Genomic DNA, 23,655 nt, shown 5'->3' with positions numbered 1-23,655 from the left:
ACAGCTTCTCTTTTTTATCTGATTTTAACTTTCTATCAGAATATCATTCATATCATTTAGTTTAACAAAAAAAAAAAAAGAACATCATTCATTTTCTATTAAAACATTTTTCTCTATTTCTCCTTTTGGTGGATTAGAATTGGAAGTGCTTATAGACATTTAAGTATTAGTGGAGGTGCCAAACTTGCTTGCCTACAGCGAAACTGGTGCCTGTAGAACTTACCTTTCCTGAAAGCTTACTATGGCCCAAGCCCAACTCTAATTTCAAATGTTTTAGCTTGAAGCAAAAAATGGAGGTTAATGTCATGCACTAACCACATTCATTCCATTTTTGAGTTGCAGTTAAACCACAAGTATTTCACCTTAAACTTCGTCGCTATCTATATAACCATATTCTCACTCCCATCTCCAAACACACCAAAGGGAGAGACAAAAAAGAGAGAGAAAGAGACGAAGATAACTCTTAGTACAGTAAGGATGAGAATTACCTCTTATTTCTTACTCATGGTTCTGCTGGTAACTGTCGTAGCCGATGCTAACACTCCGATGCCATCAACGCCTTCATCAACCGACGAAATTCTAACAGGCAAGAATGACAGGTTTCGAACTCCAGTTGGGATCGAAAGGGGAATGATCAGCACCAACAATGTCCATAGCAAGAATAACCCCACCACTTCAACTTTACTGGTTGGTGATGCTAAGACAAAGTTCCGTAGATTCGATGGAACGCGGAGGATTTTCAAGATTTGCCCACGCTGCTTCAAGAAGTTGGTATGCCCGAAGAAATGCTGGAGCATCAATTCACCTGATCGTTTCGGAATCTACCATTTCCCAGGCCAATGTATCTTTGACTGCAAGAAGTGCATTGCTTACTGCTAATTCACAAACTCATGAAACAGTTTAGACCCAATTAGCATTTGTTTGACTTTTAAGTAGTTAGGTAATATCATTTCAATAAACAAAGATCGAATAACATAACCGAGTATGTATCATGTACCTGCTCTTGATATTGCAGAAATGTGAATTCGACCTTCTGAAGTTTCTGTAACTGATTTCGTCTTTCCGGATGTTGACCAACACGAAAAATGTATCTCCAAAATCATTAAGTTACTTTATAAGCAGAAAAAAGAACTTTCCTGTTAAAACAGATTTAACAATGATGCCCACAAGAGGAGCATAAAAACAATACCTTCTTTTACCTTGATAATATGAATGGAATACAAGACAACTACATCTCTGAGGAAACTGATATAAAGGTAATCAATATCTAGATTATGAACAAAGACCAAAAGCAAATTACAAAATTGGCAGCTAAATCATCGACTTCATTTCTTTCCACTGTGGGTATTCTTACATCGAGAATTCTTCATCATCGTGTTACAATTGAACTGATTCGAGTTGAGAATGTGGTGAGCTTTTTCACAAGGATCTTGAAATTCTTTCGTGGAATTCGAGAAGCAGTCCCTATTACTATCAATTGGAGATATTGGAAAAGAACCGAGGAACTATGAGAATGCTCTTTTTCGGACCATAGATTGGGCGTATTCCTTTTCTTTATGATATCTCGTCTTGTGAAGTCTCAAAAGGATCAGTCCAGTCTTTATCTTCCCTCACAGCTTGCTTCCATCGCTTCGCAAATTCTACATGCTCTAATGTTGATTGTCTTCTGATCTGCAGCTCAAAAGTTCAACGATACACAAAGAAAAGGAATCACAAAATCAGTTAATAGGTGACCAGGAAAGATAAGAAATTTGTTATGGTAAGTGGAAGCTTACATGGGTTCTTAAGTCGAGGAATCTGCTTGGTCCCTGTTTAAAGACAGAAAAAAGTCAATTTACATCTTCAGTAGTTCCTGAACATGCAATTTTATTCAGGATTTAAAAACCTATTATAAGAAATTTGGTAAGAATATATAACTTTTTAACTTGTCAAGCAATGGCGGAAATTTGAAACAGAAATTTTATCACGCATATTTTGTTAAGTTCGTGGTGATCCAACTCAAACCAATTGGCAATGAGTGGGAGGACCTAGATATCGTATTCCTGGTCATGGGAATATCCTTTGTCGTGTGGAGTAATTCTCACACACCCCCTCGGTCGTTGTGCTGTTTTGAACCTAAAGCATGTCTTCTTTTGTTTGTAACGCGGTGCACCGTGCACTTGTAGCTCTCGCTTTGATACCATTATGATCAGACCAGCAACTCAGATCAAATTGGCAATGAGTGGAGGGAAACTGGATATTACATTCTTAATTACGAAAGTACATCACTGTTGAATAGATAGGCCACTAAGTGTATGCCAACAGTTTAGACAAGTCCGGGTATAGATATACTATATCTACATTTACCTTGGGGGTCCAGAGATATGTATAATTCTTCATGATCCCTTCGCTTATGTGTTAGTGTGCGCTAGCCAACCACCATTGTCTTCAGATTACCTCATCTTATATTTTTACTGAACAAGGCCTCGTCCATCTATATAGTTTTCAGTTACTGATGCTAGTGTATATAAGAAGTTGTAATCCATTAGAGAATTATTTCCTACTCCATAATCGGTATATATTTCACGATGTTTCACCAGAAATAAGAAAATAAGAACTACATTGTTCAATAACAATGAAGAAATGAAATTGTCTGGCAAAGGATGGAATCCTATTTGGCTCCCTCTCCAAAAATATGTATACTTCTGAATCAAGGTTATTGTGCAAGGGAATGTGAAATAAATCAATAATTAAAGAAATGTAAATATATGCAAACCTTATTTGGAGGTGATGCACCCAAGGTTTGTATTCCCTGATGAACAATGTATTCACTATCAACCACACCAACTTTCTCTGACCGGTCCCCCTAAAATCAGAAGCTAATTGACTAAGTTGAATGACTGTGAAGTCTTGAAATAAAAACGGGAATGAACAATAGACTAAACAATTTTTTAACAACTCGGCAATCATACAGGGATGTATACTCTATTCATTCGAAAAAAGAAGAAAAGAAATTCAGAGGTAGTCTTTCCATTGGTCATTGTCTGTGTTTATTTACATTCACCAACCAAGGCACAAGAAGTGTTGCGTCTTGCACATAGGAAGAAATGATTTAGAGTATTGAAAGTTGGAAGAACATATGTACATCTTGACTGGAAACAGGGAGTGTTTATCAGGGTTGATGACGTTTCATCAGAGGAAAAAAAATGTTTGCAACAAGTTAACTCTCGGATACCAACGTAGAATACTCAAACAGTTAAATAACAAAATCAGGACCCTTATGCGATTTGTCTCACTTTTTGCCACTATAAGTGTCTCAATCACTGTTTAGAGATAAATGTAAAATTAGGAACCTTAAGATAATGCCTTTCATAACTAATATCAGCTATTTGTTAGCCATGCATAATGCATTGAAAGAAGCCTTTCATCTGTGGGTATTTTGTTCTGCACATCCTTTGGAACAGCATGGGTTCTGGAAATTGCACAAAAATTCAACTTCCCGGATGTCATACCATTTTCCTTTCTCTTGTTAATTCTTAAGGACAGCAACTGGTCCACAAACATTAACTACTTTAGTAACATCAGGCATGGGTGTGTGACCTTCTAACGTATGTCAAGGAATGAAATTTCGGCTTCGGTGGAAATTTCGGTCCGTCCAAAGTGGAAACGTTTCGTAGAAATGTTTCGGTCAGTGTGGAAATCTTACAAATCTACAGAAACGATAGAAATATGATGCAATTATGTATAACAAGATTATTAAATCATAATGAAGCATAAAAACGATGTTTAACATTATCTATTAGTTTAAAGGAGTATTAACAATTACACAATTACTTCCGTGAGTAAATTGAATAACTTCTTGGCTATAACACCCAAACAATAACATTCTTACTGATAATAGTTAATAGTTAACAAACTATGTTAGTTTGAGAATGTATCGTCAATTACACAGTTATATCAGGGTGTTACTAAGACAAAATCAATTTAGGCAGTTAAGTCAAGGCGTAAATCATTCAAATAGATTTAAGAACCATGGAAAACATAACATAAAAATCAAGAGAGATCTAAGAGAAATGAAGATAAAAAAGACGAAGGAAGGGATATGTTTCTAGTATTAGTCTCTCCGGTTTTTTTGCTAGATTTCTACTGTCAGTCGAAATTTCCATCATTTCTGTGGAAATTTCGATATTTCCAACAACTTCGGTGGAAAATTCGATCATGTCGGTGGAAACTATGCAGGAAATAGTTGTAAGTGTTATTTCGTGCACCTAATCTCATTTTAGGAAACGTTTCGCGAAATTTCGGTGAAATTTCGGGACGTTTCATTCCTTGACGTATGTGTCTATGCATATTTTTACGGAAAAAACTTGAGTGAAATTTTCTCTCACCTGAGCACAATATCCGAGCTTCATGTCCAGACCCCAACCATGAACTAGATCGTTCTGCGCAGAAATAAGTTCATGAAAACTCAAACTAGTTTCAAATTGATTGAAATGACCAGAACTCCCCAACTCTTTAGTAAAAGCACCTCACAGTTAACAGAATCAAGAAGAAGAAAGTGTTTCGAGAAAATAAAAAATCAAATAAACTATAAGATTACAATGAATAAGTACATCCCAACAAGTTTATTATTTCTCAATACGGATGTTACTAAAAATTTCAGTCATTCCCTCTTATATCTTACCATATTTTTTCCCTACTTCATTTAACTGGTTCCAATTGTATAATCTAAGTCTACAATAAAGTCATGTTATTGTTTAGATAGGACTAAGATGACTTTGAATCACTTGATGAATAACGTGAAATATAAACAGAAAGTTATTATATTATATAGTTCAATAAGAAAAGAGTTTAGAATCTGTTCATCGTCACCATAACCCACCCTACTTATTCAAAGAGAGGCTGTCAAAACAGGCCACACTCCTCATATTTCACTGTTCTGTATGATCCTTCAGGCCACATCCTTATACTTTTACATTCTAAATTTTTTAATATAAACTCTTTATCTTGCTCAAAAATATAGATGAGGTAGTGAAAACCATGTAAGGTGAATGAAAATATTCACCCGCTAACAACTAGAAGACTGGTCCCTAGAATACAAATAAGAACATCCAAACTTCAATAATCAATAGTGTACCAATCAGACTTTTTTTTATGAAGGTGAAAGATCCACTAAAACCTCAAATCTCAAAATCGGACCTGGATGAGATGCCACACACAATTCCAGGCTGCACGTGAAAAGACAGGTGCCATCCCTTCAACCCATCTGTAGAACAAATTACTTGTAAATCTTATCGGTGTTAAAACAAGTAAAGAAATAAACTTAATCCTATATAGAATCATAGCACACTAGCACCATCAATGCAGTCGACAAGATACGGTCAATACCTCAAGCAAACCAAATTAGGCCATAACGACTGGCAAACTTTTCTGTGGTCAAAGGTGAAGGCTACAAGTGAATTAACTCTTCTACTTGTTGAGCCTATTAAAAAGGTTCTAATGTGTCAAGGCAGTTGAATTAAGGGGCTCAAATAGCACTTGACATTGTATGAACCTTTGCATTCTAATGTGAGTCCTTAAACATCCAGATCCAATTTGGTAAGTTGGAAAATTGGATTCTTTGGTATTTTGTGATACAAAGGGTTCTTGATTTCTATTACTATAGCGGCTAGTTGCAGATTTAGAAAAAATATGTGGCAGTTAATCTCCAATTGTGTCAAGCAAAAAAAGGATCAACCATTTTCAATCAACAACTAACAGAAAAGATAGTGGAGACTTCCCTAGTGAACATAAGATATAACTAGCAGAGAGAAAAACGGACTGATAAATACAAAGTTTCAACTATGATAGTTTGATTCAGTGTAAAAGTTTACCCTGTACATGGAGGTCCTGTACTTTCATCGGTGCAATTTGTACTTCCTCCAGACATATAGATTCGCCTAAGTAACAATATGAGACCGTTACTATATCCGAACAGCCGGAAAAGATTGTAAACACGGAAACAGAGGAACCAAACATATTATAATGTTTACCTATGGAGCTTCTTGTTCTTCTTGCGCATTGTAATACGGTGATGTACTTCTGATTGATCAGGATCCAAAGCAGGCTGAGAAATCTCTAAACCTTCAGAGATTATTATCTGCAAGAACCTGAACAGCCACAAATAAAGAACTACAAAAATGGAAGCACATGTTATACTCGAAGCAGCGCAAGAGCTGCTCCAACCAAAGAGACAAAAACCAAGGAGGAACAAGGAGTGGGGGAGAAAGCAAGAAACTCATAAATAATCAAGGCCCCAGAGGAGTTTGTCCTTGTTGGATTATGAAAGGGAGTGGCTCTGTCATACAATAAGTGAATGTTGGTCACCTTTGATTGTGATCCTATGTAGGTGCATCGGCCGCCTATTCTACCAAGGTGATGTGTTCAAAGTTGGTCAGAATATGTTAGATAGGCGACCACGAGGTCCACAACATTTTTTTTTCTGTCTAACCTTGAGTTTTGTTATAAATATTTGGATGTTATGTTGATGGTGATTACAATAGGCATAGATAGAGATTTGGAAGTAAATACAAGATTATTATGGATTATGGAATACGTGAAGGGATGTAAAGGAGAAATTTCATCTGACTCCCTAGGCTATCAGTGAAGGTGCTTGCCTAGGCGAGGTCCGAGGACCATTGCCACAGCTTGAGTAGTGCCTCATAAAACTATCAATTCCATTTTCTCCAGCAATACCTCTGACACGAAAACATACCTTCCAGGGTGAAAGTTTTCCACTCCCAAGTCTTCATCCCACAAAAAGATATAATCATAACTAGACACAATAGATGGATGTAAAAAGCGTTTAGCGAACCACCTGAAATCACAAAAAACATCTCCATAAAAAAGTATATTTGCCACAAGATGACTTTCAAGTATTGTAAGAAAAACACCACAATATTGTCAGTACCCTACTTGTGTTCTCCCTTCCAGTCTACTAACGGCTAAAGCCTACTAAGATATCTTATCTCCTCGGAAATATATGATGCTTTTTAATCTTTATAACTACTATACATATTTAGAGCATTACCACTTTGTTTGGTTATGAGCAAGTACATGTACCGCCTTCTTACTCCACTCGAGATCATCCCACGCGTCAACATTTCCATCATAATGAAAAAGCATAATGGAGCAATTCACCAAGAGAAACTGAACTAGAAAATGGAAAAGCTAAAATTAGCGAGCCACATAAGAAAATTTCCAACATACAACTGTTTGAAGATGCAAGTTTGTTATGCTAGTAAGTTCTGCTAATTGGAATACATAAAGTTGGGGTTTTGTTAGTTATTAGTGTTATTCGTATTCCTAGAAGACAAAAAATTGAATTAGGTTAACTTTAGACAGGATACACAAGTACCTTTTGGACTAAGAGGTCGACATTTTTCTTTTGCTTAAGACCAACAGGGACTGCCAAGAGAGCAATGTACCTTGAAGTGCTACTCTATAAACAGATAGATGTAAACATAATACAATAAAACAGTTAGTAAGTAACAAAACTCCTAAAATTAACCCGAAATCTTCGCCTCGATTTGGAAATTATCTAGTAATGCAGTTAATTAAAAAGATAAGAATGTAGATTACTTGGAACTTGGGATCCCTTTGCCAGAGTGGTTTCATTTCCAAATCAGAAGTGGATGAAACAATCCCCCTAGGTAAATAACCATAATTGGACGAAGCATGTCCATGGTTATCTTCTAAACCTATTTCCATTTGCCCCTGAAACAAACATAAAGAACTCACATTTTCCATTTCCTATTGCTATTTAAACATAACCTAATCAAATCCAATAATGATCATACAAAAAGATAACAGTCAGCTTACCCACCATAGTTGAATCAGAGTACCATCCGCTATCCATCTGAAGAAGAACAAGAAGAAGATGAAATTAGGTCATTAATTTTACAAGAAAACGAGTAAATGATGAGATTCTTTCTTGAATTAGAAAAGCAAATACTGTATACCTTGATGCTTTCAAAGTGAAGTTTTGTAGTGACTAAAATGACAACAAAGATGAGGAAAATGAAGAGTATAAATGAAGCCCTAGCTTTCATTACTTTTCTTGGTTCCATTTCTAGCTCCCAGACAAAGAGACAGACAAAAAAAGAAAAGTTTCAAGAAATATAGAAATTTCTACTCCATCTTCTTAGACCTAAAAATCAAACAGTCATCAAGTACATATCATTTCTTTTCTTAGGTTTTCTTCCAGTTCCATCAAGAAAGTTTGGAAAGTAGAGAGAGAAAGAGGAGAAGCTGGTGAGTGCTGAAAGTAGAGAGAGAAAGAGAAGAGAAGAGAAGAGAGAGAGAGAGAAGGACAAGGGGAAAAGAGAGAAACGACCGGGTAATCTGTGTTTTTTTTTGTGAAACCTATTTTTGACAAATGTCTAATTTATGTGGGACCTCTTGAGCTAATGGGGTCGAGTTCCCGATTCTAACGTTACACCGCGCAGGCCCGCAACTTACTTAGGTTTCTTCCTTCTAACGGCTAATCAATCTAATTTGATCTAATTATTTCAAGGGTTATTTCCCTAATGGCCCCCTACTTTGTGACCAGCTTCCCGCCTGACCTCCCACTTTACGAAAAATACCCATATGACCCCCTTCCGTTATAACACCGTTACTCTCTCTCTTCCATATGACCTCCGGTCTGTTCTTCACTGAAGGAGTGGATGAGGTGGCTGATTTTAACGAGGTGGCAGAGAGAAAACATGTTGGAGGTGAGAGAAAAGAAATGGAAGAAAGAGAGAGTAACTGTGTTATAACAGAAGGGGACCATATGAGTATTTCTCGTAAAGTGGGGGCTACGCGGGAAGCTGGTCACAAAGTAGGGTGCCATTAGAGAAATAACCCTTATTTCAACGCAAAACAAAAGTTATCTAACTTATTTGGAGCGGCTAAGGGCTCGAAACCTCGGGCGGGATCAGTCCGAAGCTTCTCAGACTGATCTGACTCCGAAGCCTTATTTTGGATTAAGGACGGGTCAATCTTTGTCGAAGCCTTGCTTTGGGTCAAAGGAGGTTGACCTTAGTCAATTTTATGCTCCCAAAAAGTAATCTAATTTTAGGGAGTATAAATTATTTTATAATCTAACTGTTTCTTTCTCTTTGCTTCATCATACTCATCTCTTATTGCTAGCAACTAATATTTTCTACAACGATAGCGGTTAGAGGTGGTGAGGATGAAAATACAAAATAAGACAAGACGAGAGTGTTTTCTACAAAAAGAATGATCAAATAGTTTCAAAATGAAAGCCTCTTAGATATTTCAGTTAAGGAGATTTTATAGGGTCCCCTCATTTTTCTTAAAAGGACCCCCTCAATGATAATTTACCAAGTAAAATGGTTCATGGGGAGGCCTTTTAACAAAATTGGGGAGGCCCTATAAAACTTCCCTTTCAGTTATCATGAAATCTGAAAAATTGCATGCCTCTATAAAATTCCTTTTATCAAGAAACACGAACTGCATTAGTTCAAAAAAAAAAAAAAGAAACACGAACTGCATAACCACAACCATCTAACCAAACTCTATACTTTTTCACGTTTTTTAAGTGGAATTTTTTTATAATTTTAGCATATGTTTGGTTTGACTTCAAAAGATTTTAGAATGATCTTTAGAGCCATATGCTAATAGTAATGGACTGAAACGAATCCGATAAAATTTCTTGAATCATTTCTGACTGGTCTAATCCTTGATCTTGGATTATCCATAAGTCTCAAATGGATTCTCTCTGATTCAATGTCCGAGTGGTTAATGGGGACACACTGTAAATTCGTTGGCAATATGTCAATGTTGGTTCAAATCCAACTTGATCCATCGTGAGATGGTAATACAAACTTGAACACCGAAAATGATCCACCATGAGTTTTTTTTTTTGTTGAAGATCCACCATGAGTTGGTACAACAAATTTGGCCTCCATCAATATTATTCAGTCATGTGCTTGAATTTGTTACACAAGATATTTGTTTTTTGAAGTGTCACAGATGAATTTGCTAAAGAATGAAAAAGTGTAAGAATAAAAAAATGTTCTTTTAGCGTATCATGACAAACACTAATAACGACAAGTCAAATCTACCCTAGATTTATCGGGTTTATGTTATTTTAAAAGCTTTCAAAAGAAAACTGCCTCCCATAGATTATAGATACTTGGGATAAATATTACAAAAAAACTTTTTGAACTCACCCCCCTCAACCCTAATTAGTAATTGACAAGATATCAATCTTTACTGATCATATTATCCGACTAAATCCAATAATAAAGCAAGATGGAATGACTACTAGGAATTATATTGTATAATAATTATTTTTGATAGTCACGATTCTTCAAAAAAACACAACTCATGTGTTTTTGTCAAAATCAGTAAATCTAAAAAATAAGCTCAATGCCAACCGCTGGTCAATGCATATACACTGCAATACAATTTTTCAGATCGTTTCGATGTATCAATTACCTTGTAGTATTTTCAGCAGTTATCATACTTATCACATTGTTTCGATGTATCAATTGCCTTGTAACGACTTCTCAAAAGAAAAAAAAAAAAAGCTCAATCGCCCAGCATTAAAAAGGTAAACTCAGTTACCAATCCAAGAAACTTCCCATATTCCACCAAATATAAACCAATCAAAAGCCCAATTCTTACAAATCTCTCTAATCAATTTGACACAAAAAATACATTAAACTCAGCCAAAAAAAAATCACAAATATATAACCATTAAACTTGATACAACCAGAAGGTACAAACTGATATAATGAAAGAGAAATGAAAGAAAAAAAAAGGAAATGTTGGTTAGAGGTATGGCACTGTCACGAATTTTGACTCAGCTCCATATCAAGGTGGACGGTTCGGACTGCAACATTAGAGGTACATCGCCGTGGATAGTAGCCTTCTTTCTCACTCGGTAAAGTAATTAGTTGACTCGCTTCGGATGTATAGAGAGAGAGAGAGAGTCGATGGCAAAAGTATTCACGAGGAACTTGCTCGTCGGAAGCAACAAGACCAGTTCCATCATTAGAGTGGAGGAAGAAGGCCAAAAGAATTTGGTTTCAGTATGTATATTAGTCATTTAGTTAGCTCATAAGATCTCCTGAAGAGCTAAGTTTAGCTCCTGAGCTGACTTCGATACTGTCCCTCCCTTTCTGTTGAAAAATAAACCATAGTTGTGTAAGTCTATTGAAAACTGAGTAACATTGACAAAGGTAAACCTGGGAAGTCGACAATGTCCAACCTCGTAAGGGAAGGAAGGAAACGCTTGACTTTTTGAAGCTCGATAAAACATAGATTGCAACGCTCCAACCTGTAACAGCAAGAAGTACACCCCCCGCAATCAATAATCAGATTGTAGAGAGAGAGAGAGAGAGAGAGAGAGAGAGAGAGAGAGAGAGAGAGAGAGAGAGAGAGAGCAAAGACTAGCAACCTTTCTTCTGCTTGAAGGTCTACACCGACAGGTGAAGATGCAGACACTGTTGAATGAATCACTGAACCAAATATTCTAATTAACTTCACCAACATTCCCAGAGATATGCTTAAATGCCTGAATGAAGAAAAAAGAAATTATCACTCACATAGTCGCAATTTCAACAGTCACTTAACTACAAACAACTCAAAATTTGTTATCAAAATCTAAACCCTTAGATGGTAATCAATGGGTAGTAAGAGCTTTGTACTTATAAGGAACATTGGGCGTCTAAAGATCACAATCCATTCCTCGTCACCTTTTTTTATACTAAAGTGCAATCCCAAATTTTGCAGGTGGGATAGGATATTATATAAGCTTCAAAAAAGTAGTAAAACAACTCTATGTTTACCTATCCATCTTGCTTTCCAGAAGGCTTGTTAAGACAGGTAAAAGGCATGTGCATGTTTCCAGTGTGATAGCATCAACTTTCTGTTCCAAAATGCTGATGACATCAGCAAGAACCTGCAATTGGAGAAAACCGAAAAAAAAAATACACATAAAGGTTCCGATGAAATTGTGTAATTAACTTCCTTGATGCAAGACTTACCGCATGATCACCCATCTTTTCCATTGCACTTATAGCTCCTTTAAGATCACTTCTATCCAAATATCTGCGAATTATCTGCAAACGTTATATAAGATAGTTAGCCTTAAGCAGATATCTCAAGTTCCCAACCACAAACCCCTGCCTACAGGAGCTGCAACGTCTGTAATATCTAGTTTTGGGAGAGAAGGATCTTGCCTTCAATATGAGAAGTATTAAACTGATTTCAGAAGTTTAATACTACAAAAGTTAAATAGTACACAATCGAATTTCCAAAATCTAACATTTAGAGAAGAGAACCTTTAAATCCCCTCTAGACAGCAACAGTTTTATAACATCTGTTTTCCCTTTCGTTGTTTATAAATTTTCTGTGGCCGGACACAAATAGAGTATTTTTTTTAGAAGTTGGACACAAGTAGTGTATTTTTTTGAAATTTGGACACAAATAGTGTATTGACCGAGTGTTATAAGGATTTCTACATTTTGAAAGTTGATCCTTCAAATTATATCCATCATAATCACCAACTAACAAAGTTACTTTTTGTTTCTTTTTGCCATTTCATTGTTAAGTCATCAGCTTAGAAAGGAATTTTTTTACCAAGAGCAAAATACAAATTCGGCAAATACGGAACCTTAGTTCTAGTTGGAGACTTGGAGTAGCCTCGTTGACATTTAGAATATCACCAAGGTTTTGATAGGGAAATACCTGTATTTTGGTTAAGCGAGATTGCATCAAACTTGAGAATTGATCATGTTGTTCCATCAGATCTGCAATAGCATCCTCATCACTAGCAGACACAGTTTCCTTTTCAGAGAATGAAGGACGCCCTCTCTGATCAATGCAATGAAGCAAATGTTATGATTTGTGTGGTTACTAAAAATCATCACAAAAGTAAAAATTTTAAAAATAAAGAGATTGAAGAACATAGAGAGATATCAAGGCAAACAGAAGGATTTATCATTTCTGAGTCTGAACGCAAAAGAATTAGTAAATCTTTATACTTTGTAAACCTTTAACATTTGAATTTAGCAGATATGCATTTCCCGGGCTAGTGTGGGTACAGAGGTGAGTAGGTGACCGACTGTGTTCAAAGGCAACAGAAAGCCTCAATGAAGTGATAGAGCATAACCCCTACTCTCAAGTTTCAAGACGATTTTCTTCAATAACGGCCAAAGTGATTTTTGGAAGGCATCGGGATTCCTTTGATGCACCTGTAACTTTGATCGTAACATTTTCTCATCAAGCACCTGAACCAATCTATAGGGAGTTCACATATACAAGAACGTGGTCTCTTACTATATAATCTGAAGACTGTTATTTTCTCATGTCTAAACAGGGACAGTAAGGTGGCTTACCTATTCTGGTTTTTGAAAGAAAAGTTAGGAAACAAAAGGGGGAATGTTGTACAAAAAAATTAACTCGCATTTGCAGCATGCCCGTTAAATAACAATGCAATTGGCATCAGATATTACTAGCTACTATTTGTCATTCATCTCATCTCTTAGAGAGCGGAGTAATAAATTGGAACTGAAGTCAAAAAACAGAAACAGCTACATAAACATTGTATCAGATAACAGAATGAAGAATACAGTACCTGATTAAATGAGGGTGTGTTTGCAGCAGGTCCTGTCTCAGAAGAATTACTAGATGTAGATGCCTCGTAGCTAGGTGACCTTTCTTTCCTTTCCCAGTTTGACACGAGTGACCGTGTCCTTCCTATTTTATTCAATAATAATGCCTGATTCATATTCTAAAAAATATCCCATTATCATCAACAAAAGAGGAAGAAAGAACTTACCTCCTTTTGGGACTTCTACAGAACAAATGTCCCTGCTTGATTTTTGCATCCGAACGTCATCTGAAACATAGATTATATGCACTTAATTTTGTACTGTGATAACATAAATACCCCACCAACACATACCTATTAGGGGGAAGTCGATTATCGTAGACTGTAGATTTCTTATGTAAATATCAGTAAAGAATTTTCAACAAAGTCTATCAAGTCTTATGAAAGAATGAACCTAAGGATAACATGACTAATTTTCGTGTGACGCAAGTATTAAGTAAACAATCTCCAAGTAATTAGTAGTTCACACAGATACATGAATTTCCTCTAATAAAAATACATTCGGACAACCCACATGCAAGGAAACACTTCAGTCACCCTATAATAGTACAATCCAAAATTCAACCCAAAAGTGGGTCTATATTTCTTGGAAAAAAGATAAGAATGTGCAAATAAGTTAAGATTTCAATAATTTGAAATCTTCAATGAAAATCAGCAAATAAGATAGGCTAAAAATCTCAACATGAAACACTAGTGAGACAAGCCGACGTAATCCTAGCCAACACAAGCAATCATAAATTGCGCGAAAGATTAAACTTGTGAAAAGTTAAAACGTACAATTCTCATGCGAGTAACTTGAAGGTGGGTCCATCGTGGAATTCATTCTGAGCCTCCCCGGCCCAACGTATCTCGAGTCCATCATATTTCTTTCAGCCATTGGATTGGCTGAATTCAAACCATCAGCTGCAGAAGTAAAATTCTGATCTGTAGATTCACTTGGTGGAACTGTTCCAGACTCAGCAGAAGAATTTGGCCTTTCAGAGTCCTCTCTGCTATTTGTCAGCTTCGGAAAATCATTAACTTTCCCCTGCATGGAGAGTGGAACTGTTCTTCCACTTGCACTAGTTTCTTTTCTGGAATCAGCTCCTTGCTCCGGTCTTGAACTGTTTCTGGGAACAACAACAGGCATTACATCCTTGGTGAAAATCTGAATACTGGGTGAATGGGCTCTCGCTGTGCTCCTCTTCGAAATGCCTGTCATTGACCTTGGACCAGTACTCGGTGCCACTCTTTGAGGAGTACCAGGGACACTTCCTGATGCTTTAACCAGTAAAGAGAGAAAAGAATGTATTCAAAATCTGCAATGATCAGGAGGTCAAGAACAAACAAGATCTAACTAGAGAGCAAGCATACATGTCAGAGGTTTAGACTCTTTTGCTATAGAATCTGAAGTTTGCGACACCGACAGCCTTCCCAATGTTTTGGTCTCCTTGACTATGGGATCAGACTTTTGTGAAATTGACAGTCTACCAATGCTACTCTTCACACTGTTCTCTGTTAGTACAGATAAATTCCCACTTGAAGTAGATTTGGATTCTTGAAGACCATCTGACCGAGTAACAGTGGGAACTGAATATGGCTCTATTCTCTGCAGTGCAAGAGCTCAAATTTTACATCCCAAAGTTCATAAGGAAATTAAAAAACACCAATATAGTAAAAGGCCAAGACAACACAAAAAGATGCTTGCATATGAGGAAGATGACAGATACCGAGATGTCAACGACCCACACTCCAACGCAACTTTGATTGTATGAGCAGCCGAGAAGTTTCCCCTCATGAATGTTTAAATCTGACAATCTAGACCAACCGACATCTACAGAATCATGACATCTCATTGGTTCCCAAGAAAACACCTAAGATAAAGAAAAACATTAGATGATTAGTGAGAAAAAAGAACCATGTCTTTATCCTGCACATTCTAAGAATCAAACTCAATCATACCTTCAGATTTTCTTGCAATCCACAAAGCAGGGTCCTCCCATCAGGATTAAATGTGATAGAACGCACTCCAGTGGCCTAAGCAATAAATGAAGAAGTCAATAGAACTAGTTCAGTTTCTACAGAAGAGAGTTTAGAGCCTTTCTCTATAGATAAGCTTATACTAAACGCAACTACTGTGGAAGTTCGTAAGAGACATCAGTTCTTTGTACCCTACAGAAGAGGGTATGAAATTTATTTGTAAAGTTTAAGACTTCGAATGCTACAAGCTAGATTAAAAAGCCATAAGTTTGTAGATACCTCAGGTCCAGCTGAACCAATCAGCTCAAAAGTTTCAAGATCCCAGTATTTAACAGTTCTATCAGCTGAACCTGTACAAGTCAGATATACATAAGTAATGCAGTTTGAGTATATTAGGAGTTTAAAAAATTATATATTATGTCAGGATTTTCTGTTAGTAGGGGTCTAAGGGGCCTCTTAGGTCATCCGGGAAAAACTACTGAAAGCTGATCCATCTATTTGCCTTCACTTGACTAAAGAAACCCTACAATTAGGTCCAGTAGGTTTGGTCGTTCACGCCTTAACGAAATAGCAGCATAAGTAAATCTTGCATTCCCAACCAGTGGAAAAATCCTGTAATAATGATAAATAGGATCTTAGGGTCAGACTTCTTACTTGTTACCAAACCATTCTTTTTTACTTTACACTGACCAAGAAGACCTCACAGTTGGATCTACTTTCATTGATGTTTTAGCCTTTTAGGCTCTAGTGACTTTGGGATGCATATGAAAGTCTTAGATTGTCAACCTGTTGGAAGCAGCCACTAGATCTTCACCCATTGCCCCTCGGTATGGGAATTGAGATTTCTTGGCAGCTTCTTTCAGCTTCATCTGGGGGGATTCCAGGTTCTACTGAGTCAACTTTCTTATCGCTTGATCATTTTACATTCCCAAAAGAGGCCAAGATATATGACAGACCCACCTCATTACTACTTTGGACTGCTTTGGAAGCAAGAAATGAGGCGATCCATAATATAAAAAAAAATGGACTTTGACAGATTGAAAATGGAAATTCAAGGGATATCGTTTTACTGGACTCACGAGAAAGAGTACCCTAAAGTTTTATATTATATAAAAAAAGGTCTTATTTTATAAAAGATTTCATTCTGAATTGGGAAACTTTAATTTATAATATGTAAATCGAATTGTTGTACCTCTTTTCTTTCTATTTCAGATAGTCCATTGTTTATATCATCTGGTTATTACAGGACATCCCCTTTTCTCAAATTCTCAATATATTCAAACTTTCAGAAAAGGACCACCAGGAAAAGGATTCAGTTTAATTACATATAAGAGAATATGCTCAGCAGTTAAACTTGGTTGGTCGGCCAAGTTACTCTGGTATCGGCTAGGGGTGGCCCTAGGCGACCCATGAACGATCCACCGAGTGGGTTTCAGCGAATAACTCCGGGAACTCGGACTAGTCAACAACCAAGTCCAACTCAGTTGACTCGGCGAGTTAATTGGCTGAAACTTTTTGCTACCTTTTCTCATTCTTTTAAAGATTAGAGAGACTTTAAAAAAAATAGAGATAAAGAAAGATGGGAAAACGATGAAGCCCTAAATCACAAAGTTTTGTTGTATGCAGTTAAATTCTCTAGCACCATTTGCTATGTCATTGTTGTACCTGTAAGGTCGCATAAGAGAGAGAGAGGGGGGGGGCAAGTTTAACAGCTCCGGGAATATGTACACAGAGAGGACATTTTTTTTTTACTCTGGTCACTGGTGTATGTGTGTTTGCATTGGTTATTCGAGTGACTTTGGCTGCTAAATTTATTTGTTCAACATTTTTCTCTTTGAAACTGTGACTGAATATATTGCAAATGCCAAGAATACATCAAGCTCTATGTAAGTTGAAGAAGCCAATTCAACACAGAGAGGGCAAGTTTAACAGCTCCGGGAATATGTACACAGAGAGGACATTTTTTTTTTACTCTGGTCACTGGCGTATGTGTGTTTGCATTGGTTATTCGAGTGACTTTGGCTGCTAAATTTATTTGTTCTACATTTTTCTCTTTGAAACTGTGACTGAATATATTGCAAATGCCAAGAATACATCAAGCTCTATGTAAGTTGAAGAAGCCAATTCAACACAGAGAGGACATTTTTTTTTTACTCTGGTCACTGGCGTATGTGTGTTTGCATTGGTTATTCGAGTGACTTTGGCTGCTAAATTTATTTGTTCTACATTTTTCTCTTTGAAACTGTGACTGGATATATTGCAAATGCCAAGAATACATCAAGCTCTATGTAAGTTGAAGAAGCCAATTCAACAAACAAAACTAAGATAAAAACACGGGGAGAAACTAAAACAACTCATATCTATGATATCATGGAGTTCCGCTTCTCACAGATGAGGATTATTTTTGTTAAAGTTATTAGAACGTATCTAAAGAGGTCATAACTTGCAATCTTCAAGAATCTTACCTCTAAAAACAGTCCTCAGCTCCTAGAACTAAATTTAGTAGTTTTGAGTTGATACTTTGATACTAAGTTTTGATAATCAAGTGATGACATGTTAGTGAAGTCTCTATAGAAGATTCAGCCAACATGATTATATTTATGTGCCTATGCAGAATATTGTATGTACATCTTGTGTACACTTGCACAAAATCAAGCGCTGCAACTCAGTGAAGAAATAGAAGGATTTCTAACCTGTTGCCAGAAGCAATTCATGGGGATGAATATCTATACACTGAATCTGACCCTCGTGACACTTGAAATCGTGTAATAGCTTTCCAGCAGTAAGATCCCACAGCTGTAAAAGAGTGAGATAATTCCATAACCATGAGAGAACAATTAAAACAGGTAAACACGATGAGCCTAAAAAAGTACACTTGTACTCTTTTCGTGTCTCATTGTCAAAATTATTGTTTCTAAATATTTTAAAATGTAACCGAAGTATTCGATCAATGAATATTAAATAGTGAGTTCATGTTCCCACACCTTGACTGTGTTGTCTTCTCCACCAGAAACAACCCAACGGCCATCTGGGGTAAATCTAATGGCAGTGACACCACGTGTGTGGCCCTTGTAGGTGTGAATACACCCCTTTCTTCTAATATCCCATATCTTGAGATTTGTATCCAAAGACCCAGAAGCAAAAAACTCCCCAAATGGATGGAAGTCTACCGAAATGCAGTTCGATCTGTGACCTGTAAGCGTGCGAACAACTGCAGACCCCAGAATAGGGAAACAAACAATTGCAACAGAACATTCTCAGAACACCTTAACCTGTTTGATTCCATATTGTTTAACAGAATGAAAAATCAAATGAGGGTAGTAATGAGTATGCATACTCTTCGCTTCCTCTAGATCCCATAGCTTAATTGTACCACTTGCTGCTCCAGCAGCCACCACCACTTCAGAAGAATCAAAACTAACCGACTCAATAGCACTTGTATGACCAGATAGACTCTGATAACACGACACTTGCAGGTTAGATCAACCATATTCTGTGACTGACTATAATAGTATATGCAGTAAGCACGTGATAAATCTACAAGTCCACTCTTGCTAAGAACCAAACGGTATCGTGTAATTGTTTGGCAAGTCTACAAATTTGTCGATTCTACTGCTATAGTTGCATGAATTAGGAAAATACAGTAAAGGAAAGTAGAGATAAGAGGCTAATAATTCAAAGCAGAGATAAATAAAGTGAAAAACTCACCAAAATGGCATTGGGTTTGCCAATAGCCCATAGGTTAACCTTGTGATCTTCTCCTCCAGTAACAAGAACCCTAGATGTCTTTCTTCCAATCTTAAGGCAATTCACATTAGAAGCATGTGCTACAAACTCCTCTAGATCGCCATCATCAAGCAATGGTTAAGGCAAAAAAATAACCAAATCAAACTATTCCATATTCAAAATTAAATAATAACCCATCAACCAAAAATTAACAAATTTGGGGAAAAAATCATCATTTTCTACAATAGAGCTGGAACATTAAAAAAAAAACACAAACCCTAGAAAACCCAAGAAGAACAAAAGGATACGTAGCTTATAAGCACGCTTGGTAGTCATTAAAACGATAATGTCAAAGAGAAATGAAGTCGAAAATGAAACCCTAATATCTCCGTCTTCAGTTGATTGTTTTCCATGCTAAGTTATGAAAAACCCAGATCTCCCTTACAATCTTTAACATCTTTCTATCTCTATGATTCTCTGTTCTTCGTTTCAAATGGGTTCAGATCTTCTAGAGAGAGAAAAAAATAAAAAAATACACATTACATCTACCATTACTAATAATGATTTCTTTTTTACCAGCTAAAAACACAAAGATATTATCTACTACTGAATGGGTTAACTTAAACCTAATTTACTAATGGAAAAAACTAGAGAGAGAGAGAGAGAGTAGTGGAGTGACTAACCATGTCATGAATCACATTCTGGGTAAAAGTTAGAGATTAGTGGTGTTTGGGTAGTTCTTGATTTTGAAATTGAAAAAAAAACAGAGAAAGAGAGAGGGGTTAGATTGAATAAGTAAAATAGATCAAAAAATGTAGAAGAAATTGAAAGGGTAAAATAGTAGGTGAGTGGGACCCGAGATTGTGATGTAATGCCCTTTGTAGTTTCTACTCAGGAAGAACCCTCAAACTTGAGAGAGAGAGAGAGAGAGAGAGGGGGGGAAGAGGTTTTCTTAAGAAAAATGAGATTTTTTTATAAAATCCAAAAATAAAATTATTTTCAAAATAAAACCCAAGTTTGTTTATTTTGGTTTTAGATCTTTTAACGTTAAATATTTGGGTTTTTCTAAGGGGGTCACTAAAGATGGATTAACATTTTAGTTTAATCTGATGAATTTGATTTATCGTGTCGATGGTTTTAGAATTGTCTACATCGAATTAGGTGGAACTTTCTTTAATCTATAGACAGTTGATTGAGTGATTTTCAACGTACTCGATTTTACTCCATTTAATTTAGGTTAGTCCAACTTTGTTTGGATCCACAATAATAAAGTAAATAATATCTACTCCTAATCTCGACTAACTATTTTGTTTCCTCATTTCTGAATTTATATATGTTGGCAAGTTTGTATTTTAACAATCTTAACAAAAAAAAAAGTTTGTTTTTAACACCAAAATTTAATTTTTGTAGTCGTGTAGGACAAAGGGCTAACCCACATTAGGGTATGATATTTATTTTATATAGGGTGCCCTGCTTACCTTATTCAAAAGGAGCACTATTTATTGTTTTCTTTTTGGTTTAAGTCTCTTCTCAGTGTGCCCTTTAAAAAAAAAAGTCAATTAATATTCATTTCAACTGTAATTAATCTAAATTTTGTGTAGATAGCCATCTGGTCGTGTAAAACATTGTGATTAACTATAATACATTTACAATAAGAGCATCTCCAATGCAAATCTCAATCTTTGAAATTCGGAGTGTCACGTAGGACTTTTAAAGTTTTATCTTAAAATTCATCTCCAATGCAAAACTCAATTCAAATCTCCAAGATGACGTGTAGAGGGTGGAATGGAGATGTTTTAAGAGGACACTCCATTTCTAGAGTGTCCTCTTGAGATATCTCTAAATGCCAACTCAACATTTTCATATATTTTAATCAAAAAAATGCCACATAAGCAATTTTTGGAGTTTTAGAGTGTTGCATTGGAGAAATCCTTCGAATAGAGGATTTCAATCTTGACAAATAAGAAAGAGAAAAATTAGAGATTGACATTTGAAGCTCGACACATAGGATTTATAGAGTTTCTTTTGAGTTTTGCATTGGAGATGTTGTAAGTCTAGGCAGACCGTCTGCCTAGACCTCCACACAACAAAGTGGAAGTCCCCACTGCTCAAAACATAGTAGGAGAGAGAAAGTTTAGCATCTCAACCGTTAATAATCTTCTCTCTCTCTCTCTCTACTCCCCCACTTCCCCCCTTAGAATTATATGGAAGAAAACAAGGAAAACTTACTCAGATAAATACAACACTCAAATCTACCCAAAGTTTTGAGATGATCACCAATAACTTCATAAGTTCAAATCTCGAGAATTCATCTCCACATTATCATCCCCCCATGTCTTTTTCTACCTCTTATGTGCAACTCTCATGTAGTAGAATTGTTTCTAATGGATCTTCTTTCTCTCTCTACAATCATGAACTTTATTGTAGAGGATCATCACCAATAACTTCATGGTTTTTGTTCATCGCTCAAAAAAGAGGTATGCTATAGTGAGAGAAATAAGAAATTTGAGACAGAAGCTCTTGAATCCCAGGATGAATGAGAGAAATTAGAAATTTGAGAGAGAAAACTCTTGTATCCCAGGATGAGAAAATGATAAAGTATGAGTAGTGATGATTAATTTTATTGGGTGACGTTATTTTATTGGAAATTAATCTTAACTGTTGATGTTATCAACGGTTAAAATGCAATACTTTCTTTCCCTACTTGGCTTTGAGGGGACTAGGTAGGGAATTTCCACTTTGTCGTATTGTCCATGTGGACAAGACTGTTCAAGTGGAAGTCTAGACCGACAGTCTGCCTAGACTTATTGATACATTTAATATTGTAAAATTTGAAATTATTAACATTGTGGGGTATGTACACATTAAGGGCTTTCAACAAAAAAAAAAAAATGTACACATTAAGGGTAGAATAAATACAACTTTTATGAAAAGTGATCACTTCCTAACTAAAGATTACCAGAAATAACCCTATTATCCTAGGAACAAAACTCCAAAATCCTGGAGGTCACAGGTTTAATTCCCAGAGGAGGTGGAATCTATGATTTATTGAACTTGATTTATTAAAGGTATAAATAATGTAATAAATTTGTCAGTCTTCAAGCCTCTTTCATGTTATAGGGTTTTAGGCCACTTTCTTTATTGGTTTAACTTAGGGAGTTATTGTGTTTTTCACATTTTCACGATGTATCAATGTCTTGCAACGACTAACTTAGATCGTAGTCGGTTTCTCAAAAAAAAAATCAAAACAAAACTCCACACACTTTCAACCTATACTTACGAATAAGATGAGATTGTTTACCAGAGTAGTCTCCTGACATCAACCCATGATCTCTTAAATTATATAAGATAGGCAAAACCACTAAACTAAATGCTCATGTAAAAAGATGTTTGTTATGAACTTCGTTTTTTTTTTTTTTTGATGATGGATGAACTTTGTTATCTATATCAGTTTTTTTAAGATGAAATAGTTATCTATGTTAGTTAAATAACGGATCTAATAATTGGCATTGCCATTGTCCTTTAGATAATTGTTTTGTAGTTTATTTTGAAATACGATAGGCTGGAACATAATACAAAATTTGCATACTCTATGTTAATCCCGTTTCAAAACACAACTTGTCTACTCAACGTGTCAATGTCATCAGTGATTCGTTATGGTTGGTTCAAACTTTCATTGAACTAGCCGGAGAAGTCAATTATCTTTTTGTCCATCCAGTTGCTCCAGAAATTTTATCCTCACAAAAATGTTAAACATTTAAAGGTATAGACCATGTTACGTGCATCGACCTAGCAAAAAATGTGAAGAAGTAGAGAAAAGTGTTCTTCTTTCGGTATTAATTTAACTCAGAAGTTAACGTGACATCTTTCCATTAGTTGTAGCATTCTTTATCAATAAATCATTATCTCTCATCCATCCTCCTTCCCTCTTTTTTTTTTTGTTGAACTAGATATTCATATATTAAATAACAAAGTTATTACAATACTTATTGACTAACATACAAGGTACATTCCTCCATATTTTACTAGCTTCCTTCTTTCTCGCCCATTTCGCTAATTTATCTGCGCTGGAGTTGCATTCCTCCTTCCCTCTTCTCAAAATCAAAATGTAAACAAAAAAGAAAAATGAAAGTATATTTTAATGAAGGGTTATTTCCCAAATGGCCCCCTACTTTAGCAAAAATATCCATATGGTCCCCTTTTTCCGTTATCTTTAACTTTCCGTTACTCTCTCTCCTCCATCTCATTTTCTCTCTCTGCCACATCATTTGAGCACGCCACATCATCATCTTCTCCGGCAGGGATCGCCGACCGCCTAAATTTCC

The 23,655-nt window shown here is 36.0% G+C and overlaps 2 protein-coding genes across 5 annotated transcripts; both read right to left on the bottom strand.

The window, feature by feature from the left end:
- Positions 1-306: 306 nt before the first annotated feature.
- Positions 307-8,393, bottom strand: LOC147563805 (uncharacterized). 2 transcript variants are annotated; one of them, XM_086640769.1, is made up of 13 exons: positions 7,980-8,393; positions 7,844-7,876; positions 7,600-7,734; positions 7,376-7,459; positions 7,049-7,167; positions 6,734-6,835; positions 6,012-6,128; positions 5,853-5,918; positions 5,179-5,245; positions 4,368-4,421; positions 2,756-2,845; positions 1,776-1,808; positions 307-1,671 (listed from the first exon to the last, which is right to left on the bottom strand). In XM_086640769.1, exons 1-13 carry the CDS (start codon positions 8,085-8,087, stop codon positions 1,555-1,557), a joined length of 1,125 nt encoding a protein of 374 aa, XP_086496895.1. In that variant the 5' UTR covers positions 8,088-8,393; the 3' UTR covers positions 307-1,554. The 2 variants fall into 2 exon arrangements, with proteins under 2 accessions (XP_086496895.1, XP_086496903.1); XM_086640777.1 differs by having other exon boundaries at positions 7,840-7,876; positions 7,980-8,365.
- Positions 8,394-10,571: 2,178 nt separating this feature from the next.
- On the bottom strand, positions 10,572-20,376 carry LOC147563804 (katanin p80 WD40 repeat-containing subunit B1 homolog KTN80.4-like). 3 transcript variants are annotated; one of them, XM_086640797.1, is made up of 19 exons: positions 20,014-20,376; positions 19,639-19,807; positions 19,313-19,443; positions 18,942-19,059; positions 18,589-18,815; positions 18,298-18,400; positions 15,884-15,954; positions 15,587-15,661; positions 15,355-15,498; positions 14,999-15,233; positions 14,423-14,905; positions 13,814-13,873; positions 13,610-13,731; positions 12,721-12,846; positions 12,018-12,092; positions 11,820-11,932; positions 11,429-11,545; positions 11,240-11,308; positions 10,572-11,150 (listed from the first exon to the last, which is right to left on the bottom strand). In XM_086640797.1, the coding sequence occupies exons 2-19, from the start codon at positions 19,664-19,666 to the stop codon at positions 11,087-11,089; spliced, it is 2,361 nt and encodes a 786-aa protein (XP_086496923.1). In that variant the 5' UTR covers positions 19,667-19,807; positions 20,014-20,376; the 3' UTR covers positions 10,572-11,086. The 3 variants fall into 3 exon arrangements, with proteins under 3 accessions (XP_086496923.1, XP_086496909.1, XP_086496916.1); XM_086640783.1 differs by having other exon boundaries at positions 19,639-19,838; positions 20,014-20,353; XM_086640790.1 differs by having other exon boundaries at positions 19,639-19,835; positions 20,014-20,343.
- Between the last annotated feature and the right edge of the window lie 3,279 nt (positions 20,377-23,655).

The sequence above is a fragment of the Eschscholzia californica genome, unplaced genomic scaffold, assembly GCF_041429995.1.
Source record: "Eschscholzia californica isolate CP2 unplaced genomic scaffold, dmEscCali1.0.p SCAF_1, whole genome shotgun sequence".
NCBI classification, from domain to species: Eukaryota; Viridiplantae; Streptophyta; class Magnoliopsida; order Ranunculales; family Papaveraceae; genus Eschscholzia; species Eschscholzia californica.
The sequence above is the reverse complement of the archived record's forward strand: the minus strand, read 5'-3'. Positions and strand labels throughout refer to the sequence as shown.

Coding starts and splice junctions, on each gene's coding strand:
- LOC147563805 (XM_086640769.1), bottom strand. CDS start 8,087: ATGGAACCAAGAAAAGTAATGAAAGCTAGGGCTTCATTTATACTCTTC. Junction 5,919..6,011: donor AAGAACAAGAAGCTCCATAG/GTAAACATTATA, acceptor ATTGTTACTTAG/GCGAATCTATATGTCTGGAG. Junction 4,422..5,178: donor GTGTGTGGCATCTCATCCAG/GTCCGATTTTGA, acceptor ATTTCTGCGCAG/AACGATCTAGTTCATGGTTG.
- LOC147563804 (XM_086640797.1), bottom strand. CDS start 19,666: ATGACTACCAAGCGTGCTTATAAGCTAC. Junction 13,732..13,813: donor TGTAGAAGTCCCAAAAGGAG/GTAAGTTCTTTC, acceptor TGAATAAAATAG/GAAGGACACGGTCACTCGTG. Junction 11,546..11,819: donor CTGGAAAGCAAGATGGATAG/GTAAACATAGAG, acceptor TTCTTCATTCAG/GCATTTAAGCATATCTCTGG.